The sequence below is a fragment of the Abramis brama genome (genome assembly GCF_963993115.1).
Source record: "Abramis brama genome assembly, chromosome: 2".
Classification (NCBI taxonomy): Eukaryota; Metazoa; Chordata; class Actinopteri; order Cypriniformes; family Leuciscidae; genus Abramis; species Abramis brama.
Window position 1 is genome coordinate 26,554,422 of NC_139964.1, and position 27,469 is coordinate 26,581,890.

Here is a 27,469-nt window from a genome sequence, read left to right on the forward strand (position 1 = left end):
GAAAGATATATTTGTGTATCATCAGCATAACTGTGGAAATTAAGACCATGGTGCCGGATCATCTGACCCAGAGGAAGCATGTAGATTAAAAACAACAGTGGACCAAGAACAGATCCTTGAGGTACTTCACAGGAAACAGCAACTGAATAAGATTGGAGTTTATTAATGCTAATGATTCATTGCCTGTCTGAGAGATATGAGCTGAGCCACTGAAGGACAGTTCCATTAATAGCAATATCAGTTAGACGAGATTGGAGTACAGAATGGCAAACGGTGTCAAAAGCTGAACTCCGATCTAAAAGGATCAAAAGGCTGAGGGCGCCAGTATCAGAGGCAAGGAGGAGTTCGTTGTCTCGTCTACTCTTACGGTGCGTGTCCACTGGCACGGTGCGAGCGGAGCGAGCGTTTTCAATTCATTCCTATGGAAGTCGAGCTTCACGCTCGCGCATTGCATTTTGGGATTGACAGCGGACCGGAGAAAGCGTTAAGAGCGACCGAGAGCGTCAAAAGGTTGGGCAGTTCTCAAATATCAAATATCAAGCGAAAAACGCGGTCGGCAGCCAATTGCTGTGAGGTTCGGGATGTGACGTCTGTTTTGAGAGTTTAAAAATATGCAATTTGTTCCGGAGTTTATGCTGGATTTAATGCGTAAATCATTTTGTTTACAATTAGACGCTTTGCAGTTGTTATATAGATTTTATTTTGGATGTGTTCATTGTGATTATATTGGCTGGATTTGTAAAAGTTTATAAAATTGAAAGGATCTTTGCTTGGGGCATTTGGAAACAAAGCTTGTCTATTTCTAAATGTAATCGCGTGCATCGCTGATGATTATACTGTCCGTGTGTTGAAAAAAACTTAGATTAAACACACTCGCATCAGACACACCCCAAAGCGGAGACGTTACAGCGTTACCAGCGGCACTGAGCGGAGTTTTGCCGCTGTAGTGGACACGCACCGTTAGGGGCCGATCACACCGGACACGTTTTTTGCAGTGAGAGGCGCCTATTTTCAATTGGTTTCCTATGACAGCGAGCGTTCTGCGCGCTGTTTATGCGCCTGCTGCGCCTCGCGTTTTACCCATAGACTGTAAAAAATATGGACAAAGCGTCTGTGACGTCACCCATAGACTTTCTCAAGAACGGTTTTGAAGCCGTTTATGGGGGGTATGGGCGGCGCCATCTTGGAAAATCTTGGGAAATCCTAACCCCGCCCACCTTCTGGCCAATCCATATATGGGTAAAGGACGCAGCGCGCGTCACTCAGCTCGCTCTGCTACTCCGGTTATCTCTGTGTATATTTTAGGCAACGAAATATGTTATAAAACACCATACTAACTCTTTTCGTTTTCATTTAAAGAAATCTTAAACATTATAGCCACACAAATGTGGTTCAGGCAACGCGTATTGATTATATTCACTGCATATAACGTTTGCCTATTTATAACAAAACAAAATATAAAACACAAACCTGCCTCTTTTCGTTTTAAATATAATATAAAAACATTAAACATTTTAATATGGTCCAGGCAATATGTGCATTTGTACTAAACAACAGATTTTGCAGTAAACAACATTACAGATCATCTTCGTTGTATTAAAATTTAAAATGACAAAACTCAACCCAGTCTCTTTTTGTTAAATTTCAGTTTTATCAATATTAGCCATTATAAAAGTATAAGTAAAAGGTACAAGAAGCTATACAAATAAAGCAAACAATTCAGTCAAACATCAGCGCTCTAGTCTAACCATACAACGGTAAAGTTAAATACTTATAAAGTTATGAAACTTCCCCTCAGCCAAAACGATTGGCCAGGGAACAAATTATAGATTCACGAGACCAAAAATCGCCCGTTAGATATACACAAGACGAATTATATCTCATATTTAACCACTACAGAGACGCCAGAGTCAGCGGCAAACCTCAGAACGACTAGCCGAGGAAAGGCTGTACCAGACGGGGTACATGAACGCCGAGCGCCCGGTCATCGCTGGATCTCACAACTGGATAAAATTTTCATAAATCTTTAAATAAACCACAGATTTGAGCTTTAAACAACTATTCTCGCCTGAAAAACTCTTAAAACTACATTTCATGATACAGAAACAGTAGTATTATATTTCAACTGTGTAAAAAAATGGCGCTTATGTTGTCATTCTCTATGCTGGTTATCAGCTGTCAATCAAAGTTAACCACGCCCTTATTTGTCATACATTTTATATCTAAATACGATCTAAACTAACGAGTTAGAAAAAAATTCACAGCCCTCATGGTTGTCAGGCACTCGGAACCTATCGAAAAATACAATAAAAGTCCATGGGACCAACCTGTAAAAACATGAATTTATGCTGTGAAAACGGACATTTTAACATGGGGGCTATGGACATTTGCTCCCTTTTGGGACCTCGCATTGCAGTTTTTCGCACTTCCGGGTAGGCTTCATTTTTCAGATTAGAATGTTACTGCTTGGTTTTACCGCCCGCTGCGCCTCGCCTTTTTGAAGTTGAAAAAAAAGCAACTCAGAGCGGAAAAAGCGCCCGACGTCATCGCGTTTTTTCCACTGTATAATCGAATGAAGTGAGAGGCGGGCCTTCCGTTTAAGTGATGAAAGCTACAGTTGCTTGAACGCCAGGAGAGTGCGATGATAGAGGATAAACTTGTGGTGCACTCGCGCCGGGTTACAAGGAGCTTAACGACTTCACGAACCGTAACTACACAATGTTAACAGAAAGTAAATAAAGGTAATAAAAGGCTGATTTGACGTTTACTTGACTGACAGGACAGCTGTTTCATTGGTTGTCTAGCACCTGAAAAACGCGTCAGGTGTGATCGGCCCCTTAGAAGAGCAGTCTCTGTACTGTGGAGAGGAAGAAAGCCAGACTGAAAAGGCTCATGCAGGTTAAATTTGTTCAAATGGGATTGTAGTTGTGTGGCAACCACCTTTTCTAAAACTTTATACAATCAAGTATCACACTGCAATCTCTACACATCAATTAAAATGATTTATTTTAATTGTAGTGTGATCATTAGGAGTGATGACATAACACTTTTAATATCTAGGCACTTTTCTGCATCTTTAAACTTGACACACTATATTACACAAAACAAATTGATAAAAAAAGACAAAAAAATCTGCTGCATAATCTTACAGATGGGCCTAATACAAATCAACTTAGGAAAATTATTTATCTGTAATATTATCATGCATGCTCAATTTATAATAGCAAAACTAAACCATTTATTTTACAAGTTATTTTGTTCTCTGATTGCAAAGTTTGCATAGTCATGATTATTTCATATATTGTTAAAAAACAAACATCTGTACTGTATAAGCAACACTGGACAATTTGATAGATTAATATTATTTTTCACTATGTGAACATGACTGAAATTAAATATTTTCTTTTAACAGTATCTTTTCTCTGGTATCCCAGATAGCATGTAACCATTGAAACAATGTTGAGTCAGTGTTGATGCGTCAACGCTGATTACACTGAAATGAAGTTAGAAAGTGATGTTGCTTTAGCATCCTCGGTTAATATTGAAATAATGTTCAGATTTCAACCACAAATCAATGGTGTTAATATTGCTTCAACATTACAAAGTGATATTGTTTCAACGTCACTTTTGCACCCACATTTGTTGAAACATTATTAATACTGAAGACAAAAACATGCTCATAACATTGAATCAATATTCAACCAAAATAAAAAATTTAAAACACTGTTTCAATCACATTCCTCTTTATTTTCCAGTCTTTGTCCTTTTAATTCATTCAACTCAAAGCAGTCAATTCCATGTCAAGGGAAAAAGAAACATCATACAGACTCAAAAGTAATTGTTTTACTTTTGTAAAAAGTAATTGCTCAAAAATTCAAATAAACCAATGAACAAAAAAAACAAATTAATTTGTATCTGGAGCAGGGGTGTCGGACTGGGGGTAAAACCAGTACTGATTACCAGGGCCCCAAGGGGAGAGAGGGCCCTTGAAAAGTCTGGAATATATTTTATTTTACCTGGATATTTTCATTTCCTAATTAAATTTCACAATGAATGTCAGATGAAATGTAAAGTTGGTGTATTCGCTGAATAACTTGGTTGATTGACTGACTGGTCCCACCCATAGACTGTAAAAAAATATGGACGTAGTGTCCGTGACGTCACCCGTAGGTTTCTGAAGAGCATTTTTGAAGCCTAAAGTGGGCGGAGCCGGCCGTCGCCATCTTGGCCTTGCGTCACTCCCGCATAACAGAAAATAGACAAACAGGCGGGGCGTGAGTGGAGCTGAGGAGCCTGGCTATCTGAAATCACCTAGCTCGACATGATCGAGTTAGCTGATGATGTAAAGCCAATTAAACGTTCCTATTTTTGCCCTTCGAAATATTATAATAGTTAAAAGACATGGCTACAACAAGTGAGACTGTGTATTACTTCGAAAGTGTTTGTGTATGACAGTGATTTATGTGCATACATGTCCGTCACTCTTTCGTGGTCCGTCAGCGCGGCATCGCTCAAGTTCGTAGAGAGCTTATTCAGTCCATTTTAAATTCTGATGTTGGCCGTCTCTCAAATGGGTTATGGTTTAACCGTTAAACCATAGATATATTGCCTTTGAAGTGCAAATAAATGCGCTAGAAAATCCGCGCTCATTCATGTGCATTTATTGCACGGACGGAGAAAGCGCCGACGCCTGCATGATTTCATCTGACGGTAACTTACATAAGCATATTATAATCCATCTGTTCCATGGGAGCAGAACGAACGAGCATTTATTGACGTTTTAAATTTGAAAACCCCAAAAAGCAACGAAATTGTCAGACATTCATTAGTGCATGTTCACAGAGGAAAACAACTGAAATACAGCGCTGGTTGTTCTCTCGAACGATAACGACGGAATCCAAAGACGTGGGCTTTGTAACGTTACCCAAGTATTAAATTGTATGAAATAATAATCCCGAAAAAAAGCACAAACACTGCAGAGATGGCAAGTTCAGCAGCTAACATTGCTGAGGTGAAGTGACGGCTAGTAACAGCAGACAAACGGCTAGCACTGACAGCGGCAATCCATCTGTCACTCAAGTGGCTTGGCCACACCCTTAAATTTAAATATTAATCAACTAAACGGACGAGTTATAAAATAATTCACCCCCCTCACAGTTGTTATGAAGGGCAAAATTAGCTGTATAGACCAAATCCACATACAGACACCAGGCTTTAAACACGTTTTTTTCTGCTGTAAAATTTGGCATTTTAACATGGGGGAGATACAGATTTGACTCACTTCTGACAACAGCCTCAAGCGGCCAGTCAACGAATTGCAGTTTAACTCACTTCCGTGTTGGTTTCAAGAGAGAGACGGGGAGGTTGCAGGCGGGAAGGAAGTCGACCGGAAGTTGAAGTCGGCCGGGTGCCGACATCTTGTAGCAGAACTTCACTTGCGTTAGCATCCCATTGACTCCCATTCATTTTGGCATCACTTTGACAGCGAATAACTTTACATCTGAGGCGTTTAAAGACTCCATTTGTCCATTATTTATTTCTAAAGATACACGACAATGTATAAAATGCTCCATTACCTTGTAGCTTATGTTATGGACCCGTAGAAGCAGTTTTTGTAAAAGTAGGCTAACGATTGCGTCATAACCACGCGACTCTCTGTCGCACACTAGAGAGATTACCGTATAGACGGGAGGAGAAGCTCGCGGGCAATCGGGGGGACGTGGAGGCAAAATGACAATATAATTAATCAGAATACCTAGCAAAAGTTTCTCCTGCTCCAAGCTTATGGACAGCTCCTACTCACACTCTCCGTCTCTGCAAGATTCGGAAGGGAATGATTCAGATTTCTCTTGGCACAGCTACTAGAAGACAGACGGGTTGCTCACGTGGTCCGTGTAACGCTTTGCTCGGTTTGAGTCTGCGCGTCAGGAAAGGAAGTGCTAAGAAATCGCTGAAAATGGGCTTCACTTGTCTCAATTGAGTTCCAATGGGGTCGCTGTGTCCATTTCTTTTACTGTCTATGGGAGGTTGCCGCTTGGTCCCACCCCTTGCTAATGCGCCAAATGGTTTAGTCCATCTGCACGCATTTTGTTTATGTTAGTTAGTTGAGCATCTTGTGGAGCGCAAACTTATGCTGTAGAAATGTCTTTCTCAAAGAAAGCCAAATCAGACCACCAAAAAAGAAAGGAAAGACAGGAGAAGGAAAGAAAACAAAATGTGGGGAAACAATTGGTAACTGACTTATTTTCAAAGAAAGGTGAGCACAAACTAGAACACGAAATCTATAATACTAAAATGCTTGAATATCTCCGCGATCGTTAATGCTAAAAATTAACTGAGACAACCCATTGAAAGAGCAGAACATACTCTTTCAGATGATAATTTGGTTATCTGAGGTAAAGGCTAAATAAATAACTGTACACTAACAATGTTGTTTGCATACAACACACCATTATAATAGCCTAAATTGAAACCTGTTTAATAGGCTATAATATCTAAAATTAGCAATAATTAGCTATTTTATAGCCTACATTGGGAGTTATATATACAAACTGAGGAACATGGGGGCCCATCAGGACTGCCTATGCATAGGGCCCGGGATCTTGTGCTACGCCCCTGATCTGGAGGCACCGACGGAACAGAGCAGTTCCGCCCACACAGTACGGAGCATATCAGAGCCATTTCTGGACTGCCTGAGTATATTCATACTGGGAAACTTTTCCCACACCCATCTGCAAAGTCATAGCATCTAACAGAAGAAAAACAACAGGATATGAAATGTATGTACATTAATGGAGGAACTGGAACAGGGAAATATTGGATGAAGTAAGGTCAATTTCTGGGATTGATAGTAATAACGCACCAAATATACACATATTCAAGAACGTATCCTTGAATGCCCTCTTTTGCCTTGACTGCTTTTTAACCATCTTCCCAGCCCAATTTAGTGATGATGCCTGCTCATTGGTCAGTGCACAAGAAAGCATGCGATGGACCCTAACTTCCAATGAGGTTCCTCCAATTATGCTGAAGTGTTTTACCTGCCATACAAAATGTGTACACAAAGCAGAGAGAACATGTAAAATGTTTAAAAAAAAACTGAGTTAACAACAAAATGGTCTACATAGAACCACGAACCATTATTGTCCTTGCTTCACTGGCTGCTAATATCTCCTCTGCACTCTCAAGGTCATCACTATTGTGCAGAGGGACTGAGACAAGCAACGGTTGCAGCGGTTTCTTTGAGGGCAAGAAGAATTCCTGATATTCCTCACGCAGTTCCTTGACTTCTTTTACAAGTTCAGTTACAGTTCCGATCAACTTTTGTAAAGCAACATCTTGTGGAGAATAAAAAACATTACTGGTCAAAACATATTTAACATGTAGGCTATACTGTATAAGGAAAGTAGGAAAACTTCTCTGCACTTGCCTTTCATTAACTGTCTTGCAGAATCCCTTGCATCTGCAACAAGAAAAACTATTGCTAGTGAACAGACTCGCACATTAGCAACCAAATTATATTTTAGGATTAAGTAACAGTATTGTATATTGGTGTAAACTGCCTGAAATTAGGAAGCTGGACATTAAAATCAAAGCAAATATTGGTCTCATTGCAAAACTGCCAAAGCACTTCTGGAATTGATACCCTCATGATTGGAAGATGGTTCCTGGCAGGCAGGGCTGATGAGTCACTTGACTCAGTCAAGTATGGAGAACTGCTGCACATCTGGTCAGAGGACTCACACCGTGTCCTAACTACACGCGACGCGATAAAATTCCAGCGACAGGCAGTGTGTCTGTCCACACTAGACGCGACGCGAATGTGAGACGCCACAACGTCAATCAAAAATCACAGCCAATCAGAACAGCGTGTGGGCGGAGTCTCGCGGCAAGTGTGCACAGCACTAGAGAGTAAACTTGACGGCACTCGCAAGAAAATGGATAAGTAGCTACATAAAAATTCACAAATATTACACCATTTACAAAATACATAAGCTACTGAGTTACTAAAACAATCTTTGTCAAATAATACACTTGTTTGTTCACAGTTTGAACGTTCTTGTTTCCATTTGTTTAATTTCAAGATCTGAGGTGAATTATATCCATTGTTGCTTTTACAGCTCCAAAGCTGGAGCACTAAATGATATTCAAAGTCACATTTCACGCTTTTAACATTAAATAAAGCACATAAACAGCACCTGAGATTATCATTGCCACACTTTGTGTTTGATGTTCCAGCGCGACGTCGCAGAAAAATAGAAACCGTTTCTAAATTAGAAATGTCGCGTGTCGCCGTCGCGCCTGGTTAGGACAAAAACTCTGATTAACATGGAAAAGATACCTTTTATCACGGCGTCGCGTGTAGTTAGGACACGGTGTCAGAGGGATGGTTAGGCAGAATTTGAATAGAGGGATGGACAAAGGTCTGGACTCTGGAAGCTGATTGAACAGGAGCCTGCATTTTATTGGGGACTGCAGTGCAACAGATTTTACACGTTAGCAGAATTTGGGACAAATTTACACATTTTGGGACGTCCACGTAAATGGAACAATTGCATATACTGTGCCACTCAGTCTTGGTTACATAACATCACTGTTATACCTGGAAATAGAAGTCTGGGAGGAGCTGGGCAGAGTTTTCTTTTTTAACTTCCTCTTCTGTATCAGATGTTGTGTTGTAAATGGGATTGGGTCTAATAGAAAAATAAAACTTCAGATACATCTAGGAATTTCATGTTATAATTATTCTTTCCCCTTGCCATTCATTAATTGCGTTACCTGGATTTTCTTTTTTCAAACTTCTCAATTTTTACTTCAGACTGAATGTCACTTGTGTCGCAGTTTTCCTGTAGATATCTTTCCAAACCCTTCTCAGCTTCTTCATATGTGGCTGCAAGTTATATGTTGTGAGTGTAATAAAGTCCACAATAATTCGAATTCCAACTCATATTCATTTATACACTTACCCCGACTTGCAAGGTGTCTAACAGGTTCATATAGGACAACCATTCCTCAGTAGGCAGCTCATATTTTTTTCACTGCAGCCCGTATCCTGGCTGTGTCTTTGGGTGGATATGGTGGCCAAAGAAGCTTATTTCCAATCAGCCAGCTGTGTGGCACAATTTCTGTGCCACCATTTTGAAATTGAACGATGCATGTTTGTTTTTTTTAAACAAAATAACTCCCCTACAATACAAGATTAGTAATGTAAACTTTCCCTTGGAGATGGAAAAGCAGGAACTAATTATGTTAAGAACAAGCTTTTCTTACAACAGCAAAATCATGTTTTAATCTACAAACAATTAATTATGTCATATGGATGAGTGGCATGACAATGAAAACATTCTTGTCAGGACAGAGGAAATATTTCAGCTTAATATCTTGGAGCCTGGCCATATCAAGATTGTCACGCAACTCCCAAACTTTATAACAACCTATGCTGGTTGACTCAAATGGGTAGGAGAAGAACGACTCTTGATTGTGAAACTTTTGAAACAGGACAAAAATCCCTACTCCATGTATACCTTAATGATATTTCTTAAAACAGCAATGTGGCCAACTATTTGCACACAATTATCTCCTTGCACTATTTACAGAGTGTACTTTTCAGTGACAGCTTTTCTGAACTGTTTGCCAAGACTTAGGCTATGGTCCGTCAAAATGTGTCTGACTTAAGTTGCACTTGTGAGGCTTTGGTGACTCTGGACTTGGCATCTCAGATAACCTTTTCACAACTTGCTGTAAGGGTAAGTGAGGCTTGCGCAAAAGACGTTTTATTTGTCCTAAATAATTCTCAAAAGGAAATGCTGACACATTATCCAAAGGTCCAAAGAGATGATACTCTTCAGCCAGATGAGTGAGTTGGTGTATATTGTAGACTATTTCATGTTTACCATACAGTTGTCCAAAGTGGCATACAAATGAGACAAGCAATTCATGAGCACTGTCAATCATCGCCTCTGGGGTTCCAGAGGATAAAAGCAAATGCATTGCAACAGAAAACAGCATAAAGTTCTCATACATCGGCATTTGAATGCTATTCTGAAGCACAACAGGGCCCGTGTACAACATAAAATGGCGCAGCTCAGTCGCTTTCCAGCAGTCAATTTCTGATAACCCTCTTGGTTTCCGACTAAACTCAACCGGCGTGTAGGAACTCAGCAGCTTTAACTTTTCAGAAATTTCGGCTACAGTTTGAGTGGACAACCTAGTAGTATGTGCTTTACCTCTGATCCATAAGTTCAAAAGTTTCCTAGTGACGCCTAGACAGCACAAGTGCATATAATCTAATGGAAACATGGTAACCATTTTTACCAAGCCAGCTAAAGGAGAAAGTTTGGTCTTCATGGTGGTGGTCTTCATCAATCATATAATTAAAATCAGAATCCATCCTCAACTTTGCATCAGTTTCTGGGTATGTCATTTTATTTTGCCACTTACCCACTTGAACACATTTGTCACAGCCTGAGTAGCCATTGTGAGATTTTATATTTTTAACAAAGGCTCTGGCAGAGGCATCACACACAAAATAGCTTACTTCTACCAATATGTTTTGACCATTGTAAACAATACAACCCATAAGAACATCAGCTAAATCATCAATAAATGGCTTTAAGAACTCAAATATGCACTTGGGCTTTTTCATACCACAGTAAAGGCCAATGAGGAAGGGATGTTTAGTATAGTCACAATTGACAATGGCAAGAATTGGCCAGGACTGAAGTGTACAGCTTTTGAAAAGTGAAAGGCCATCTAAATCGAACTGTACTTTAACTATTTTAAATTGTTCAGGCAGGATTAGGCTTTTCAAACACGACAATATCCCCTTTGCCAAGCCAAAATGATAATACTCCCCAACTTCCATCTTTATGGTAGATACATGGGTTTGGGTCTTAAGAATTGTCCTGGCATCTGTGGGCAATTCTGGATGAAACATTCGCAAAATACTTAAAAGTGCACTGAGTGCAGCAAGTGAGACTGAGAAGGTTGAGGCCCAGTATCGCAAACTCCTTAAAAGAAACTCACTCGTTGGAGCTTCTGATTCAGTATCAGAGTCAACGTCTGATAAGTTGACTGTGTCATTATTAACATTGTGTATATTGGTTGGATGCCACAGAACCTCATCAGACACCCCACCAGGGAACTCATCTGTGACTGAATCATTACAATCTGAACCAGCTGAGTCAGCAGCGGAGATAGCGTGGGTGCTTGGGTGCGGCCGCCCCAGGGCCCCGTGCCAATTTTGCAATGATAGATTTTTTTGCAGCTGTGAACCCTGCCATCTTTTATCACATAAAGAAAATTGGTACTTTGAATCATCATTCAATAAAAGTAAACAGGGGTCCAAATCTAAATATAGACCTGTAACATGTAACATAACAATCACATACTTCCATAATGGTTGAAAGTTAAGTTTTATTCATGTTTTGTAACTGTTATAACCAGCTATACAGTTGTTACCATGGCTGCTAACTCTGTGTTATGGTTTATAAGGTTAATGCCGTCGACTCTGTGTTTAACTCTCGTGCTTGAGTGCTTATTGTGATGTGTCTGCCCTATTTAGTGCAGCCTTCGCTTTCATTGCATTAAGATATGCACATTTTGTTAGGGTCGGAGCAGATGTCTCTTTGGTCTAGTTCCGCCTATCAGATGCGAGTACTCTTAGCGACGCGGCTATTGGCTAGAACTGTCTTGCTTATGTGTGGGTGTCATTTACCCCGTTCAGGGCTTATCTGGGCTTCACTCCTCTCACGGCGGGATTTAATACAGTTCCCATATACGTCATAGCTGACGTAATGTTGAGTTACCGCCTTGAAAGGGAACGTCTCCGGTTACTATCGTAACCTCGGTTCCCTGAGAGGCGGGAACGAGACATTATGTTAACCGCCGTGCTCGCTGTTTGATCAGCTGTGCTAGCGTTCAGTCGTGATTCTGACGTAATTTTCGCGCCCATGCATTTTATATTGCCCGCTAACCTGTCAGTATTTGCATGCTTCGCGTCAATTGGCCAGCTGTCCCCAGCTGGCGTTAGCCTATAAGATTTCAGCGAAAGTGGAGAAGGGAGGAGTTCCCATACGTCATAGACGACGTAATGTCTCGTTCCCGCCTCTCAGGGAACCGAGATTACGATAGTAACCGGAGATGATTTCTTGATTACTTCACTTTGTTACTCAATCACGAGTTTATATATTTAGACATCTGTCTAGTTTCATTTCCCCTTTTTGTTATGTTCAGACACAAAAGCATATAAATGTTAATCCTGCAAGAAAAATAAAAGTTATGATTAATTATTTAATTTTTTTTAATCAGTAGCAACCATAATAGTCTGAGTTCTACATCTCTTTCAGCGAACACAGACAGCTGCTTCTTCGCCTGTGTTTAGGTCCGGAGAATCTGCTCTCTTTCAGATGATCTGTAATAGCGCCCCCTACTGCATAACAGTGAAAACACAGAAAGCCAGAAATTTTTGTCAATGGCGAGGAAAGAGTTAATAAAAGCTGGATGCCTTGTGTTGCTTTATGGAATGCAATTAATTTAAATATATATTGTATGATGGAGAAAATTGCTATAAATAACTAAAGCTCTTTCTGATTATGTTGTTGTTATCCACTTGACAGAACTATTGTCTCTGAGGTACAAACATGTGACTCGCGATAAATCAAGAAAACAAGAGATTCAAACAATATGTTGAGCTTTATAACAATGATTCGTTTCTGTCGATAAATGTATCCAAACAGTTGCGTCTGGTGACGTCACTGACAGGCGACCAAAGGACACGGTCCGTAACACTGGTTAAAATAGCTGATTTCTCTGTTTTTAAACATTGTTTGAAAGATTTGGGGAAATGTAAGTACACAAGTCAACAAAATATATAACACTGTTTTAGTGGTTTTTGGATGTTTTAATTAAAAAATCATACATATTGTGCCTTTAATCATCAAAATAATCGACCGATTGCTCGATTACCACAATAATCGTTTGTGACAGTCCTAGTTATGTCCCCTATAATCAAGTGGCTTTTTGACTGGGGTGAGACTGATGGACAGTGACGGATGGTCATAGTGCTTGTCGTCATGTTGTACTTCAGCACACTATCACAGTGTTTGCAATAAACAACTTGAACCGTTCGCACCCATCATTTTTAAAAGCTCTTCATTGTCTTTATCATATACCATAACCGCACTCAGCATCAGCACAGTGTGATTCAAGGAGCGGAGACAGTTACAATTGTGACAGAAATTTAAAACGCCACCAAACATTTACAGTATTACAGTGATAATATAAAGTTTATTCATGCACAAGCACCCTCTGTTCAGAGCCTTGTTTAAACTCACACTGGTCCCACCACCATCATAGTGACCTCATTACCATTCAATCAAAGCAGTTGCCATGGGAACATCAGACTGTTGTGTTTTTAGATTGACAGAAATCATGCAGCGATATTGTTAGGTAACAGTAGTCAGTATATACATATTTTGATTCTGTAAATCACTGGTACAAATCTACAGTTTTACAGCAGGTCAGAAAAGTAAAATCAGTCAATTGAAACAATTGGTGTTGTTGCAGTCAGACACTCAGCGAAATAACGCGAAGGAACCACAAAGCGACACTCCTTCACCAAAATAGTGTTCAATCTGTAACACACAAACAACAGTCACACTTTGAACGTTCAGGCCGTATTTGACTTCTTAAGCCTTTATACTTGAGGTAAATAATTTGATTAATAATATATATATCTCTGTGTGAGATATATATATATATACAAATATACATTTACAAATTTACACATATATATATTTACTAATTTAAATGCGATTAATCGATTAAACAGCACTGGGTTTACATGTTTGCAAAATTATAAATATATATATATATATATATGCAAAAATAATCTCACTATTGTGAAAAAAAGAGACTTCTGCAGACTTCTTTTTGCATATATAAAGGATCATACATTTTATTATTTTCAACTTACGTTGCGAGTGGAAGAGTGATATCAGAGGCGTTTTTGGGTTTAGGTTTACTGTGAAGAAAGAAAACATGTTATGAATGTAATAAGATTTACATTGAGTGTTTATATTTTGTGCACATTTTTATAGAGGCCTTTTAGACTTAACTTTCCCTTCGCATGCGTTTTTGCCCAAATGCCTTCCAGTAACTACACTGTCAAAAACGCTTTTTATTTGTAGTTGTAAATAAAACAAAGATTATTGGGGTAGTTTTACCAGAAAATACCATTTCAGTTTTTCTACTTCAGAATGTTAATTGCCGTTTCTTTCTAATTATGTGTGAAATTTAGTGTGTAGTGTGTCTTTCTAAAATGTGTTTCAAAGTGAATCCTACACAAAATGTTTTTCAGCACATGAAATGACATCTAGATCATAGTAGTGTGCGCGCTACTTACATGCTGTCAATCATGGTCTTCAGGCAGGCGATGTCATCTGTGATGTCATCATCAATCAAAGCTATGGGAGGAAACAGAAAAGAGTCAAAACCTTCTTCAAACTGGCTCACTGTGAGTGCTTAGAGAGAATCTGGCAGTTTTTGAGTCCAGAAATTCACAAATCATTGTTTAGGATATAGTGTTATGATTGGTGTGGCATTTTCTCACCAGAGCAGCTCATGTTGCAGACATTGAGCGACGGCATCATGCCAGAATCACAGGCCAGCTGATTACTGAGCTGAAACACGCCGTACAGCTGCCTGACGGGCCGCTGAATTTCAAGCCCAAAAGAGGCGGTATTAAAGGGCACATTCTCCTTAGGCTTGGCGGCGATGGCTTTGACAAAGCTGGTGTTGAAGCCAGAGGCATTGGCCTTGCAGACAACTGCCACAGAACAAAGGGAATAAAGGGTGTGAGGCTGATCAACCTTTTATCTGCACATCATGTGATATAAATATATGGATAGGGAATCTGTTGCTCACGTCTTGCAATAAGATCATCCACGGTCATTTTGTCTCCCATGGCTCTAATCACCTTAATCTGAGCCGCCTCGAGTTGAGCCTTCAGCTCACATTTACTGAGAATCCGTCCCTCAGTCGCACTGAACACCAGCAGAACCAGAGCCAACGCCGCCAACATCTTCACTGGGAGAACGCTCTTCATCTCTGATATCTGGAGGTTAAACACAGAGAAAGCAGAGATAAAAAGCTTCTTTTCAGTCAGTTGTGTTAATTCGGTTGCACAGAAGCGCATTAAAACGGCTCATTATTTTATGCTGATCGCATCACAGCGGATTATATTGGTTAAAGCAACAGTAAAGGCATTTATTATGTGAAACAAAATTCTATTTTAAATAAATACTGTTCTTTTGGGCTTTCTATTCATCAAAGAATTCTGAGAATTCAGTTTACATAAAAAAGTATAACAGTTTCCATAAGAATATGCAACACTGATAATAATCATAAATGTTTCTTGAGCATCAAATCATCATATTAGAATGATTTCTGAAGGATCATGTGACACTGAAGACTGGAGTAATGACGCTGAAAATTCAGCTTTGATCACAGCAATAATTTACATTTTACAATATATTCACATAGAAAACACTTATTTCAAATTGTAATAATATTTCACATTATTACTGTTTTTACTGTATTTTTGATCAAATAAATGCAGCCTTCTTTCAAAAACATTAAAACATCTTACCAATCCCAAATTAACTATACAGTATATTTGTTGCAGTCACAATGACCAGCAAGGCATTCCCTACCAGTTTAATCACAGAACCTGCAATCAAACTGCAGGAAGAACCATATTAAACTTACTCTTACCAGATGTTTTGTTGTCTTCAGATGTTCCTCAGTCTTCACTGTCCTGTACTGTGACCCATCAGTCTTATATATGTTAGAGTCGTCTCCACCTCAGCTGCACCTGTGCTTTTGGTTCATCCCAGCATTATGTGTGTCAGGGGAAGATGGTCTCGCCCTGTTGAGTTTTGGTTCCTCCCAAAGTTTCTCCATCCACCCAAACCAACCGTCTTGAGAAAGCACAGTCTTGTGCCATCATTGTTCCTACGTTCATTTTAGTTTGTATCTTTCATGTAATTTGCAGCTGTGAGTGTTTCAGGAGCTGATGTTGCATGACCGCAACAGACATATAATCTAGGACAGAAGTCACTTTTTAAAGCTTTAAATCCTCACTGTCTTTTTCTTGGGTGTATCTGTTGGTGGCGTGAAACTGACGATTCCCTGTGAAGACTTCATGCTTTTGTGCAAAAAGTGCTTTATGGGCAAGGCGCTGTCATTTAAACAGCCGTTTCTAGAAACTCACAATGGCTTTAGTCAAGAATTTTTTTCAACCAACCTAATTTAAGGATCATTTATGAATTAAATGACTTAATGAATTATCCGTGTCAAATCAGACTTGTTCTTCAGCATTGTCACAGTAAATGATTTGCAGCTTACGTTAGTGTGTCAAAAGCTCATGCAACTTGCAAATTTATGTAGGAACAGTGATGCTTTACTTGGAAAGATTGCATATAATACAGTTATTTTTAAAGTTTTATTGGCATAATGCTTTTCACAATATACATTTTGATCCAAAACTGCTTTGCAGAATATAGTGCCTAAAAGTTGGTTGGTTGGTTTAAGTGGATGAAGAAGAAACCTTGGGAGGAACCAAAACTTTCTCTGAGACGAGCATCAAATATTAATCTCAGTATTAATGTTGGGTTGAACCAAAAGCACAGGTGCAGCTGCAGGTGGAGGCGACTCTAACATATATAAGTCTGATTGGTCACAGACAGTGAAGACTGAGGAACATTTAAAGACTCTCAATCATCTGTATCTCCAACAACAGAACGTCTGGTAAGAGATTAAATGTTTCACAAAATGCATTGTGCATTGACAAAATGAAAATATTTATATTGTTTAAATAAAATGTACATTGAATCTAATAATGTTGAATACATTTATTATAAAATCTATGCAATTTTTAATGTTCAAAATTTGTAATCTGTCTAAAATAAAAATGTATTTATTTACATTTATTCATTTTCATTTACATTTATTCATTTAGCTGACGCTTTTATCCAAAGCGACTTACAATTGCTATATATGTCAGAGGTCGCACGCCTCTGGAGCAACTAGGGGTTAAGTGTCTTGCTCAGGGACACATTGGTGTCTCACAGTGGATTCGAACCCGGGTCTCTCACACCAAAGGCATGTGTCTTATCCATTGCGCCACACCACCCATTTATTTGATTATTAGTTTGGTTGTTTGCATGATCTAAAATAATGAAATGTATATGCTTATTATATTTCCCCATTCCCACTCCATATCAATGTATCAGCAACTAGATTTACAAAAAAATAATAATAATTAAAATCCCCCATAATTATGTTCATAAGTATTGTAAAGTCTTATGGAATCCTTAAAGGGACATGGTGATGGAAAAAAAAAAAAAATATATGAGATGGTAGGAAAAATTATGTAAATGCTTTTGCATTCTCTCCCAAATGTTTTGTGTTCCCCCGAGAAACTTTGCATTTGCTCACAAAACCTTTGCATTCCCTTGCAAAATGTTTGCCTTACCCCAAGAAACTTTGCGTTCACTTGCAAAGCTTTTGAGTTCTTTGCGAGTTTCTTGGGAGAGTGCAAAAGATAGATAAAATAAGTTTAATAAAAAATAATGTTTTTTTTCTCCCATCTCATATTTTTCCATCACCATGTCCCTACGCGTAAAATGCATAATGCAGATTGCAATAGACCACAGGAAGAGCTGGTGATGACTAAGCCAAAACTTTACCACTTGACAAGTCCAGTTATTTAAGCTTTTTGATGTAATGTAATAAGGAAAAGAAAAGCACTCAAGTTTTTGATTTTATTGTTTATGATAAAGTGACAGTATTTAAAAGCCCTCGGCAGCAACACAATGATATTAGACACAGTAATATATATTTAGACAGAAATGTAAACATTCACAGTATTACATCAACAAACTAAAGTGTCTTAATGGACAAACTCCCTCTATTAAAAGTCATTAGACATTTAATAAACTCACACAGATACCGCCACCATCATATGGAAACCATCAGGCTGTTGTGTTTGTAAGTAATGCAGTCGGAGGAAGCTAGAGCGAGTCTGTTGGTCCGTGTGTGTTTTTAAGCACAGTCTGCGAAGTACTTTGAGGGAACGACAGAGTGACACTCCTTCACCATCAGCGTCTCCAAACTGGAACACACCAAAGACAATCACACATTGAACATTCAGGCCTGATTATATTGTTCAAGCCTCAAACGCATTTGTATTTTGTATTATTCTGTATTGTTGAATTTTATAGTTTTTTAGTAATTATTTTGTATTTTTTATATTATATTGTTGAATGTTGAATATGTATCTGCCATGTAATAGCCTGTGAAGCCGATATGGCAATGCATTTAACTACAATAACTAAATTTATGATTTCACATGATTTGTACAACTATACTTGAACCAGTGAAACTATAAACTTACATTTTATTAACATCAGTGGGCTTCTCTTTGGGTTTAGGTTCCCTGTTGAGAAATAACATGCGTAATATTTACAGTTTTAGTTCTTTTCAAATTTGTGTTAATACATTTTTTTATCATGCGATTCTTATCATACCAAAGCCTGCTTTGAATTAATATTTTAAACACCATTGGTAACTAAAGCAAGCCTGTGTTTGAGCTAGTGAACTTACATGCTGTTCATCAGGGTCTTCAGGCAGGCGATGTCATTGCTGATGTCGTCATCAGTCAAAGCTTTTGTGCAATAAAAGAAGAAAAAGAAAAACAAAGTCAACCGGATTGCTTTCGCTTTTCATGTGGTCGAACGTGTTCAAACAGCCACAAAACACCGTCTTCTCTCCATCTACTGATCTAATGCGTGAACATTATGGGAAGAGCTCTAGCCAGACCGGGATTTGAACTATCGGCTGGAGACCCAAGTTTGGTTTGAAGATGAAAAATGTATCAAGCTCAATGTTCTCTCTCCATTCCTGATTTCTAACACACACTCACAGCGTTCGGCTGATCTTGCGTCTGTCAGAGCAGAAACTAAAGCTGATGATCTCTGTGTGTTTTTCCGGAGTCTCCGGTCGTGTTCAAATGTAAATTGTGAGAGCTAATTCCGTCCATTAGATTGAAAGATCTAAAAAAAAGACCCTACATTTACCCATCCATAGACCCTCCCCTCGAAGAAATCAGGACAGAAGTGGTTGAAAGTGGACAAAAGAGACGGATTAAAACACCAGGTGTGAACGCCCGGGAATGTGTCTCCCTCGTCTACTTGTGATCCGATCGACCAAAACACATCTTAAAGAGTAAACAGGGCCTTAAACTCACCAGAGCAGCTCATGTTGCAGACATTGAGCGATGGGATCATGCCGGAATCACAGGCCAGCTGATCACTGAGCTGAAACACGCCGTACAGCTGCCCGGAAACTTTGGCAGTAGCGTTCAGGTGTGGAGGCTTGGTCTCATGGCCGGACCCCTGTGGTCCTTCAGTGGGGGCTTGTGCGTGAGGGTTGCGTAGGGCTTGTGTGTAAGGCTTGGATGGGGCTTGTGTGTGATGCTTGGGTGGGGCTTGTGTCTGAGGCTTGGGTGGGCTTCCAGATTTAGCTTGAGGTGGAGCTTGAGCTGGGGCTTGAACTGGGGCTTGAGCTGGTTTATTCTGCTTATTGTTGACCGTGATGGCTTTGACAGAGCTGGTGTTGAAGGCTGAGCTGTTGGCCTTGCAGACAACTGCCACAGAAAGGAAGAAAGAAAGACATAATTGACATAAAACATGGCAGTTTGGCATTCTGAAGACGGAGAGAAAAGCTGAAAGGCAAATGTCTCACGTCTAGCGATGAGATTGTCCACGGTTATTTTCTCTCCCATGGCCGTAATCTGCTGAAACTGAGCAGCGTCCAGCTGTGCCTTCAGCTCACATTTACTGAGAATCCGTCCCTCAGTCGCACTGGACACCAGCAGAACCAGAGCCAACGCCGCCAACATCTTCACTGGGAGAACGCTCTTCATCTCTGATATCTGGAGGTTAAACACTGATTACATCTTCAAGTAAAGACAAGAACAGATCAATAGTATTCAATTCTTTTTGATTTGAAAGTTTATAGCTGAATTGGGGGTAATATTAATATTTTTATCTTATCATGCACAAAAAACATCTTTATTTATATATATTTCATAGATTAAAACTCAAATATTAACTAATTTTAGACATATAATAATTCAGCAGAAGCTTTCATCAAAGGTGACAATTTTTTAATTTTTTTAATTTTTTATTATTTTAAATATTATCACCAAAGTCAGTCACAACAATATATATATATTTTTTTTTTTTACAATAATCAGCTGGGAACATCTAATTATTAATCTGAGCAAAAAACATGAAATAAAGTATGAAGAACCGAACTGTCAAGTGTCTCACCAGACGTTCTGTTGAAATGATGCTTGTTTGAGGATCGAGGACTCAAGCGTCAGTGTTTTTTCTGTACTGTGGTCCATCTTATATATATTCGAGTGACCTCCACCTGTGCGGTTGGTCCATCCCATCATCACGAGGAGATCGTATTACTGTGATGTCATTCTTAAACAGATTGGAAGAAAATCACAAATGCTTGCCAGGGTGTTCAGGTTGTTATCTTTGTCATTTTTATTTATTTGTTTGCTCTGTTTTCCCCCTGTGATTTCAGTGGAGTTTTGAAGCTGATGTTTTGTTGCTTGAGCCTTTGAGCTGTTTGTCTTTGGATTATGACAACACACACACACACACACACACACAGACAGAGCAGCATTTCCCATTCAAATAGATGAATGCTGCAGTCTGGTCATTCATCTCATCTTCAGAGTCACATCTCATATAATAGAGGACAGTGTGTTTTGTTTGGGTGGATCTGAAGTGCTGACGATGGTTTTGGATCATTTAATTTAATCCAGAGTTTGTTCTCAGGAAACTTAGATATATTTGTCTCTTTCTCCATGCAACTTTGCTTATGGCATGCTGATCATTACATTTCAAACACTTGTGTATAGGATATAATAAGCTAACTGTTTTATAAAAGCTTTATTTTTTTAACTTCAGATGCTTTACTTTATTATATCGATCCAAATCTCTGAGCTGCGCTGTGAGGGTTATTTGAGTGTATTCAAATAGTGCACAAATACTGTGGGGATAAGGCATAAGGCTTGCTTTGACCTTTTCCCTGTTGTTTTCCAGCATGTAAATATGAATTCCACGTGGCACAGGACAAACAGTAAACGTGATAAAAGAATAAACAATTTTATAAGCATAATTTCATCGATTATTTATCATATTTCTTGTGAATATGCAATCACCTCCTTTTAAAATGTTATTTTATTATATAAAGTCAAGTCAAGTCACATTTATTTATATTGCGCTGTTTACAATACAGATTGTTTCAAAGTAGCGTTACAGAGATAACAGGAAAATAATGCAAAAAAGTTTGTTTCCAGAAGAAAATAGCGTCACAGTCCAGCTAAAGTAAGTTCAGTGATGTTTCCTTTTTTGTTTTTAAAAAGTTATTAATTTAGTTCATTTATATATATACAGACCCTTTCCAAAAAATTAGAATATCATGGAAAAGTTTATTTATTTCCATAATTCCATTCAAAACATTAAACTTCCATAGATTATAGATTCAGGGCCCACAACTTAAACGATTTCAAGTATTTAGTTGTTTATTTGTACATAATTTGGGCTTCCAGCTCATAAAACCCACGAAAACAGGATTTCAAAAAATTAGAATATTACATGAAATCACACAGTAATTACACAGTGAGACCATGGTCATTGAACCAGGTTTTGGTTCTTTTGGCAGTGTGGGCAGGTGCAAATCCTGCTGGAAAATGAAGGAAGCATGAAGTGCTCTGAAAATGTCCTGGTAGACGGCTGCGTTGACTCTGGATTTAATAAAGCACAGTGGACCAAAGTCCTCTTTTCTGATGAGAGCAAATTTTGCATCTTATTTGTAAACCAAGGTCCCAGAGTCTGGAGGAAGAATGGAGAGGCACACAATCCAAGATGCTTGAAGTCCAGTGTGAAGTTTCCACAGTCTGTGTTGGTTTGGGGAGCCATGTCATTGGCTGGTGTTGGTCCACTGTGCTGTCCACTCAACGCAGCCGTCTACCAGGACATTTCCAGAGCACTTCATGCTTCCTTCAGCAGACAAGCTTTATGGAGATGCTGACTTCATTTTCCAGCAGGATTTGCATCTGCCCACACTTTTCCATGATATTCTAATTTTTTGGAAAGGGTCTGTATATAGCCGCTCTGGAGTAAACCGAAACGTCATCGTCCGGCTCAGTTCAGTTCTTGTATAATAGTGTCAATGCAGGCAGATCAATAATATTGTTGAATATTAAATGTCCCGAACTAAGCAAGCCAAAGGCAAAAAAGGCAACAGTGGCAAGAAGCCAAAACAGTGACAGAATGGAGAAAAAAACCTTGGGAGAAACCAAACTCAGTCGGGGGGCAGTTCTCCTCTGGCCAACGAACAAACAGTGTATGATTATGATTTAGGCAGCATTACAGGTCAGTAGCCAGATTGCAGGGCTCAACAATAACGACTGCCCGATGGCCTGACAGACCTGTAATGCTGCCTGAATCCAAAGAGCATACTGTGTACAGAGCAGTTAACATGATCAATGCCACTAATTTGCTTATGTAATATAAGTAATGTAATATGTCTCTGCTAATGGGAGGAACGGGCGTTGCACAATGGATTTGGATAAATAGAGTTTATTTTTTATTGTGAGTCATTATGAAGCTTGAGGCAGGTGCTCAGACACAGGGGGAAAATCAGACACAAGACCATAAAACAGAGGCAACACGAAAATAAATGTTTTGCGCCCTCCAAAAAAAGAATGAAACATCTACTAACAACATTTTTTTTGGATTTAAATGCTGTAAAAAAATAATAGAGAAAGATGGTGTAGTTGCGACATCCACCAGTTAACTACTAGACCATGTAAAACCAACTAAATCCTGACTTCTTGGATGGTGTACACTTGCTTTGTGATGAACAAAACGTTTGTGTAAAACTCCAATGAGAAATTTGTATCTGTGTGATGTTTACCGCACAAGATTTGCAGCATGGTTGTTAGGGTTAGGACGCAAATATTCATCCCAGAAAGGCTTTCAACCTTTCACTAATGCAAACTTTGATTTATTGATGTTTTTATTGAGAAGACAGACTTAGACAAGGAACTCTTTTATGAATATCGTTTTATTTGCATTCTGTGGTATACTATTGTACATGAAGAAGCAACTAAATAGTAGCTATTTTGATAACATTTTCCAGGCGCATTTTGACAAGTGCAACCGAAGAGTGAAATACAACACATGTAGAAGTCTGAGAACATAATGTATATGCATGTGAACAGCAGTTCCTCTGTGAAAGACTTTTCAGATTAACAAACGCCAAAGAGGTTTTGAAGCACTGCTGTCATGCTTGCACCCCTCAAGTGTTGGGTTTATTACAGTAATGCATGAGGATGAAGCTGGACAGAAGAAACACTGAATGTGTTAGACACACTCAGCAAAGTACAGCAACGGATTGACATTGCGGCACTCCTTCACGCACAACATGTGCTTCCTGAAAGACAATAAACACAAACTTGTAAAACAAGCTTGACATCTTGTACACTTTATTGCTGTAGCTTATCTTATTTTTGTGGATGCTACTGTTAACACAGGAGCACCCAGTTTATGTAATTTACATAAGCAATTGCTTATGTAAGCAATTACGTGACTAACAATTGACTCCAGTTTGACTTTATCATGTTGCTTAATGAGATACTCTTATAAATATTAGAAACTATATATCAAAAATGCATATTTTCAGATATATGTTTTGATATATATTTCCAAAAGGTTTAAATATATTGCTAATATTGATGAAAATATATAAGTTGTAGGTACTTTCACCACACATTTATTTTGTCCAGAAGATATTTATTTAATATTTAAGCTAAATGTATTTTTACTTTGAAAAATGTGTTTCCCTAAACCTCTAAGCTTTCAGGTATTGAATAAAATATAAATATATTAGTAATCAGTTTTTCTCTTGACTCGTGTAATCTTTCAGTTGTTTGACTTACTTCTTGGGCCGAGGAGCGAAGACTGGAGCAGGGCTATAAGAAAACAGGACCAGGAATATTACTAATTTTGAATATGCTTCTGTTACTTGTTAAATTATTTGTAAAAATACGTTTATTTCAGTTAGATTAGAATGTTCCACAATGAAAACGTTTGGCGATTTGCAATTAAAATGCATTGCTATTCAAATTCATTTAGCAGATTTAAAGCAACAGCTTTGGCAATGCTCTAAAATTGAGCTAAGTCATGCAAATGAGTGGTGACTACTAATGGAAGCCTAGACTGTGAACCATGTGATTAGCAAGACCCTGCAACTGTTATGATTGACTACTGATTTGTAGATGTGAGAAGTTGACAACTTACGCATTGGTCACGCTGTCCAACAGAGTCTTCAGGCAGGTGATGTCATCCCTGATGTCATCATCAATCAGAGCTGTAGAAGACAAAATTTACGAGACGTCACTCAAAGATGATCTACAATGATTCTGAAATTGTGATCAAACTGGGCTATTGGGTCAATCAACACAAGCTGACAGCAATTCATAACTATTTTAGGTTTTGGTGTATTGTTCGTATTGTATGAATTCGTACAATCACATTCTTACATTTTTCTACAATCTGCCTACGCCCCAGTTAGGTTTAGGGTGGAGCTTCATGCTCACTTTTGTCTAAAAATGTTGTTTCATCACATTGTGCAAGTGTAAATACAAGATTGAATCTAATTGGTTTTCAATTACATTTGTGACCAGTCACATGAGACATCACTCAAACTTGACGTACTGAAATTGTGATGAAACTATAGGCTAGCTGCTTTTCCACTATTGGGCCATAGCCTACGGTAAGGAAAGGTTCCAGTTATATTTCCACTTGAGCTTGGTTACAAACTGTTCTCGGCACGGAATTCTCACCGTTCTGATAGAATGCATGATGTCGCCACTCATGATTGTTTTCTTCTTGTCTGTTGCTCGGCTACCAGTTTAGATGGCTCTGTAGATGGCCAAATGCGCTATTTGAGCGAAGTTAACGGAACGCAAGTTAATAATAAAATGAAAAGAAAGATCTGATCATCCTTAATAACGCAGTTACTTACATCTCGTATCGTCTAAACCTTGCGTCACCAATGCAATGACTGACGCATTTGTATTACTTTAGAAAATAGCTCTGTTATCAGCTCGACAGTGGAAAATTAAACCATATCCGTATACCGGCTGGACCGGATCGGCACAGAATAGAACGGTAAAGCAAAGAGAACGGTTTGGAAAAGCAGCTTATGCTAATTTCTATATAGAATCTTATGGCAATTCACTATTTCACTATTTTAAATTTTTTTGCGAACTGGTGGCTAATTTCTATGAATATGTATCGCATCTGTATGTTTTCATACAGTCGGCTTATTCCCTACGTTAGGTTTAGGGGTGGAGCGTCACGTTTACTTTTAAAGTCCCCCTGTAGTCAACAACATTAAAGCTTTATTTTCACCACTGGGGGACTTTTTAAAAAAGTATGCGTTTTCGTTCAAATCGTGCGAATTCATACAAAATCGCTACCTTGTAAAATAGTTACGTTTTCTCATGAGAAAGAATGTATCATGTGACTCACCACTGCAGTTCATGCGGCAGATGTTCAGGCTCTGTCCGGATCCGGAATCGCACGCCACGCGATCGCTCAGCTGGAAGATCCCAAACAGTTTTGTGGAAACTTTGGTGTTTTCGCTGGAATCCTCCTCTGAACTGTCACCAAACAGGCTAGGGGGATTCCTGTCTCTCCCCCTACCAGGGGATCTCTTTCCTCTTCCACCGGGACGGCCCTGACCAGGTCTTCCCTCTTGTCTTTCATTGGGTCGGTGTGCTGGTTTGGGACGGGAATCTGCTGGAGATCCGATGGCGGTGACCAGGTTGGTGTTGAACTTTGACACACGTTCAACAGAACAGACAACTGAAAGAGAGAAGGAAAACACCCTTTGCTTACATTTGTACCATTGCTAGAATTCAACTCACAGTGTTTACTCTCATAAACTTACTTTTGGCGATGAGGCCCAAGTCTACAGTTGCATTTCCAGGCGCAGGCCCATTTCCAGGCGCAGTCCCATTTCCAGGCGCAGTCCCATTTCCAGGTACAATTCCAGGCAAACTTCCAGTCCCATTTCCAACAACACCTCCGGTCACGACTCCAACCCCAGAAGTGACACTTTCAGTCCCATTTCCAACAACATCTCCAGTCACGACTCCAACCCCAGAAGTGACACTTTCAGTCCCATTTCCAACAACAACTCCGGTCACGACTCCAACCCCAGAAGTGACACTTCCAGGCCCGCTTCCTCCCTGATTTCCTCCCAGACCCGCCTCGAGTTGAGCCTTCAGCTCACATTTACTGAGAATCCGTCCCTCAGTCGCACTGGACACCAGCAGAACCAGAGCCAACGCCACCAACATCTTCACTGGGAGAACGCTCTTCATCTCTGATATCTGGAGGTTAAACACAGAGACATAATAAGAATAAGTCCAAAGAAACAATCCTAATCTGCAGTTTAATTTAGTCTATTCTCTTCAAACTGTGTCAATCAAATGCTTGCAATGAAGGAACCTAACAATCAATAATTAGCAACCTTCTGGGTTCAGAAAATTTTTTGCAAAGATTGTACCCTTAGGTTGTCACTGGGGCAGTATCCTCAAAAAGGTACATCTTTGTACCTTATTTACCCCTAAATGTTCATAGTTGTACCTTAATAGTACATATTATTATTACTTTAAGACATAATGCACACTGTATAATTTAGGGGTAGATAAGGTAAAAAGATGTACCTTTTTGAGGATACTGCCCCAGTGACAACCTAAGGGTAGAATTTTTGCACATTTTTTCTGACAATGTTTCAAGGTTGGTTGGTCAAGCCCACCAGGCTATTTAAACATTGTTTTTTTTAAATAATTCTGCTCTTTAGCAAAGCAACTAGTTGGTCTAGACTAGAGGAACACTCATGCAACTAAACACTTTGCATTAGATATTCTACAACCAAATGGCTTATTATTATTGTTGCATATTTTAACATAGTTCTAAAACATGAAGCATTTTTATAGCCTAGCAGATAAATGAGAGCAATATTTGCTGGTAAAGCATCTTATTGTAAAGAGAGTTCAGAAGTGATTTTTACCAGAGAGCCTATTGTCTGTTGTATAGATGTAGATCTAGTCTTCACTCTTGCTTCAGTCTGGTGTTTGTTTCCACCGTCCGCTGTGTACTGAATGCATGAGTGTGGGGATATTTATACTAAGCTGACGTGATGAGCTCACTGCATCGAAACCTCACTTAACCTGTTGAAAAACCACTACATTACTTGGATTCCAAAGACAAATGGCATGTACTGCTTCATAATTTTGAAATCCAGT

The 27,469-nt window shown here is 39.0% G+C and overlaps 3 protein-coding genes across 4 annotated transcripts; all 3 read right to left on the reverse strand.

The window, feature by feature from the left end:
• Nucleotides 1-12,884: 12,884 nt before the first annotated feature.
• LOC311077984 (lysozyme C, milk isozyme-like) lies at nt 12,885-16,206 on the reverse strand (the record flags this gene model as incomplete). Its single annotated transcript, XM_084106629.1, has 7 exons — nt 12,885-13,634; nt 13,976-14,023; nt 14,405-14,465; nt 14,612-14,827; nt 14,926-15,115; nt 15,769-15,822; nt 16,144-16,206. The coding sequence occupies 7 exons, from the start codon at nt 16,204-16,206 to the stop codon at nt 13,535-13,537; spliced, it is 732 nt and encodes a 243-aa protein (XP_083962755.1). The 3' UTR covers nt 12,885-13,534.
• Nucleotides 16,207-17,812: 1,606 nt separating this feature from the next.
• LOC311078486 (uncharacterized protein) lies at nt 17,813-20,450 on the reverse strand. Its single transcript, XM_084107310.1, has 6 exons — nt 20,397-20,450; nt 19,807-19,996; nt 19,310-19,708; nt 18,667-18,727; nt 18,458-18,499; nt 17,813-18,175 (listed from the first exon to the last, which is right to left on the reverse strand). The coding sequence occupies exons 2-6, from the start codon at nt 19,985-19,987 to the stop codon at nt 18,106-18,108; spliced, it is 753 nt and encodes a 250-aa protein (XP_083963436.1). The 5' UTR covers nt 19,988-19,996; nt 20,397-20,450; the 3' UTR covers nt 17,813-18,105.
• Nucleotides 20,451-23,196: 2,746 nt separating this feature from the next.
• Nucleotides 23,197-27,469, reverse strand: LOC311078485 (uncharacterized protein). 2 transcript variants are annotated; one of them, XM_084107309.1, is made up of 7 exons: nt 27,235-27,320; nt 26,888-26,916; nt 26,107-26,551; nt 25,686-26,021; nt 24,450-24,519; nt 24,089-24,121; nt 23,197-23,583 (listed from the first exon to the last, which is right to left on the reverse strand). In XM_084107309.1, exons 3-7 carry the CDS (start codon nt 26,540-26,542, stop codon nt 23,514-23,516), a joined length of 945 nt encoding a protein of 314 aa, XP_083963435.1. In that variant the 5' UTR covers nt 26,543-26,551; nt 26,888-26,916; nt 27,235-27,320; the 3' UTR covers nt 23,197-23,513. The 2 variants fall into 2 exon arrangements, with proteins under 2 accessions (XP_083963435.1, XP_083963434.1); XM_084107308.1 differs by lacking the exon at nt 26,888-26,916 and having other exon boundaries at nt 27,235-27,469.

What these genes read in the sequence shown, in the direction of transcription:
- LOC311078486 (XM_084107310.1), bottom strand. Translation starts at nt 19,987, where the DNA reads ATGAAGAGCGTTCTCCCAGTGAAGATGTTGGCGGCGTTGGCTCTGGTT. An exon ending in GGACAATCTCATCGCTAGAC is followed by an intron (nt 19,709 to 19,806) that starts GTGAGACATTTG and finishes TTTCTGTGGCAG; the next exon opens with TTGTCTGCAAGGCCAACAGC. An exon ending in AAGACCCTGATGAACAGCAT is followed by an intron (nt 18,500 to 18,666) that starts GTAAGTTCACTA and finishes ATTTCTCAACAG; the next exon opens with GGAACCTAAACCCAAAGAGA.
- LOC311078485 (XM_084107308.1), bottom strand. Translation starts at nt 26,542, where the DNA reads ATGAAGAGCGTTCTCCCAGTGAAGATGTTGGTGGCGTTGGCTCTGGTT. An exon ending in CTGCCGCATGAACTGCAGTG is followed by an intron (nt 24,520 to 25,685) that starts GTGAGTCACATG and finishes TGTCTTCTACAG; the next exon opens with CTCTGATTGATGATGACATC. An exon ending in TTCGCTCCTCGGCCCAAGAA is followed by an intron (nt 23,584 to 24,088) that starts GTAAGTCAAACA and finishes ATTGTCTTTCAG; the next exon opens with GAAGCACATGTTGTGCGTGA.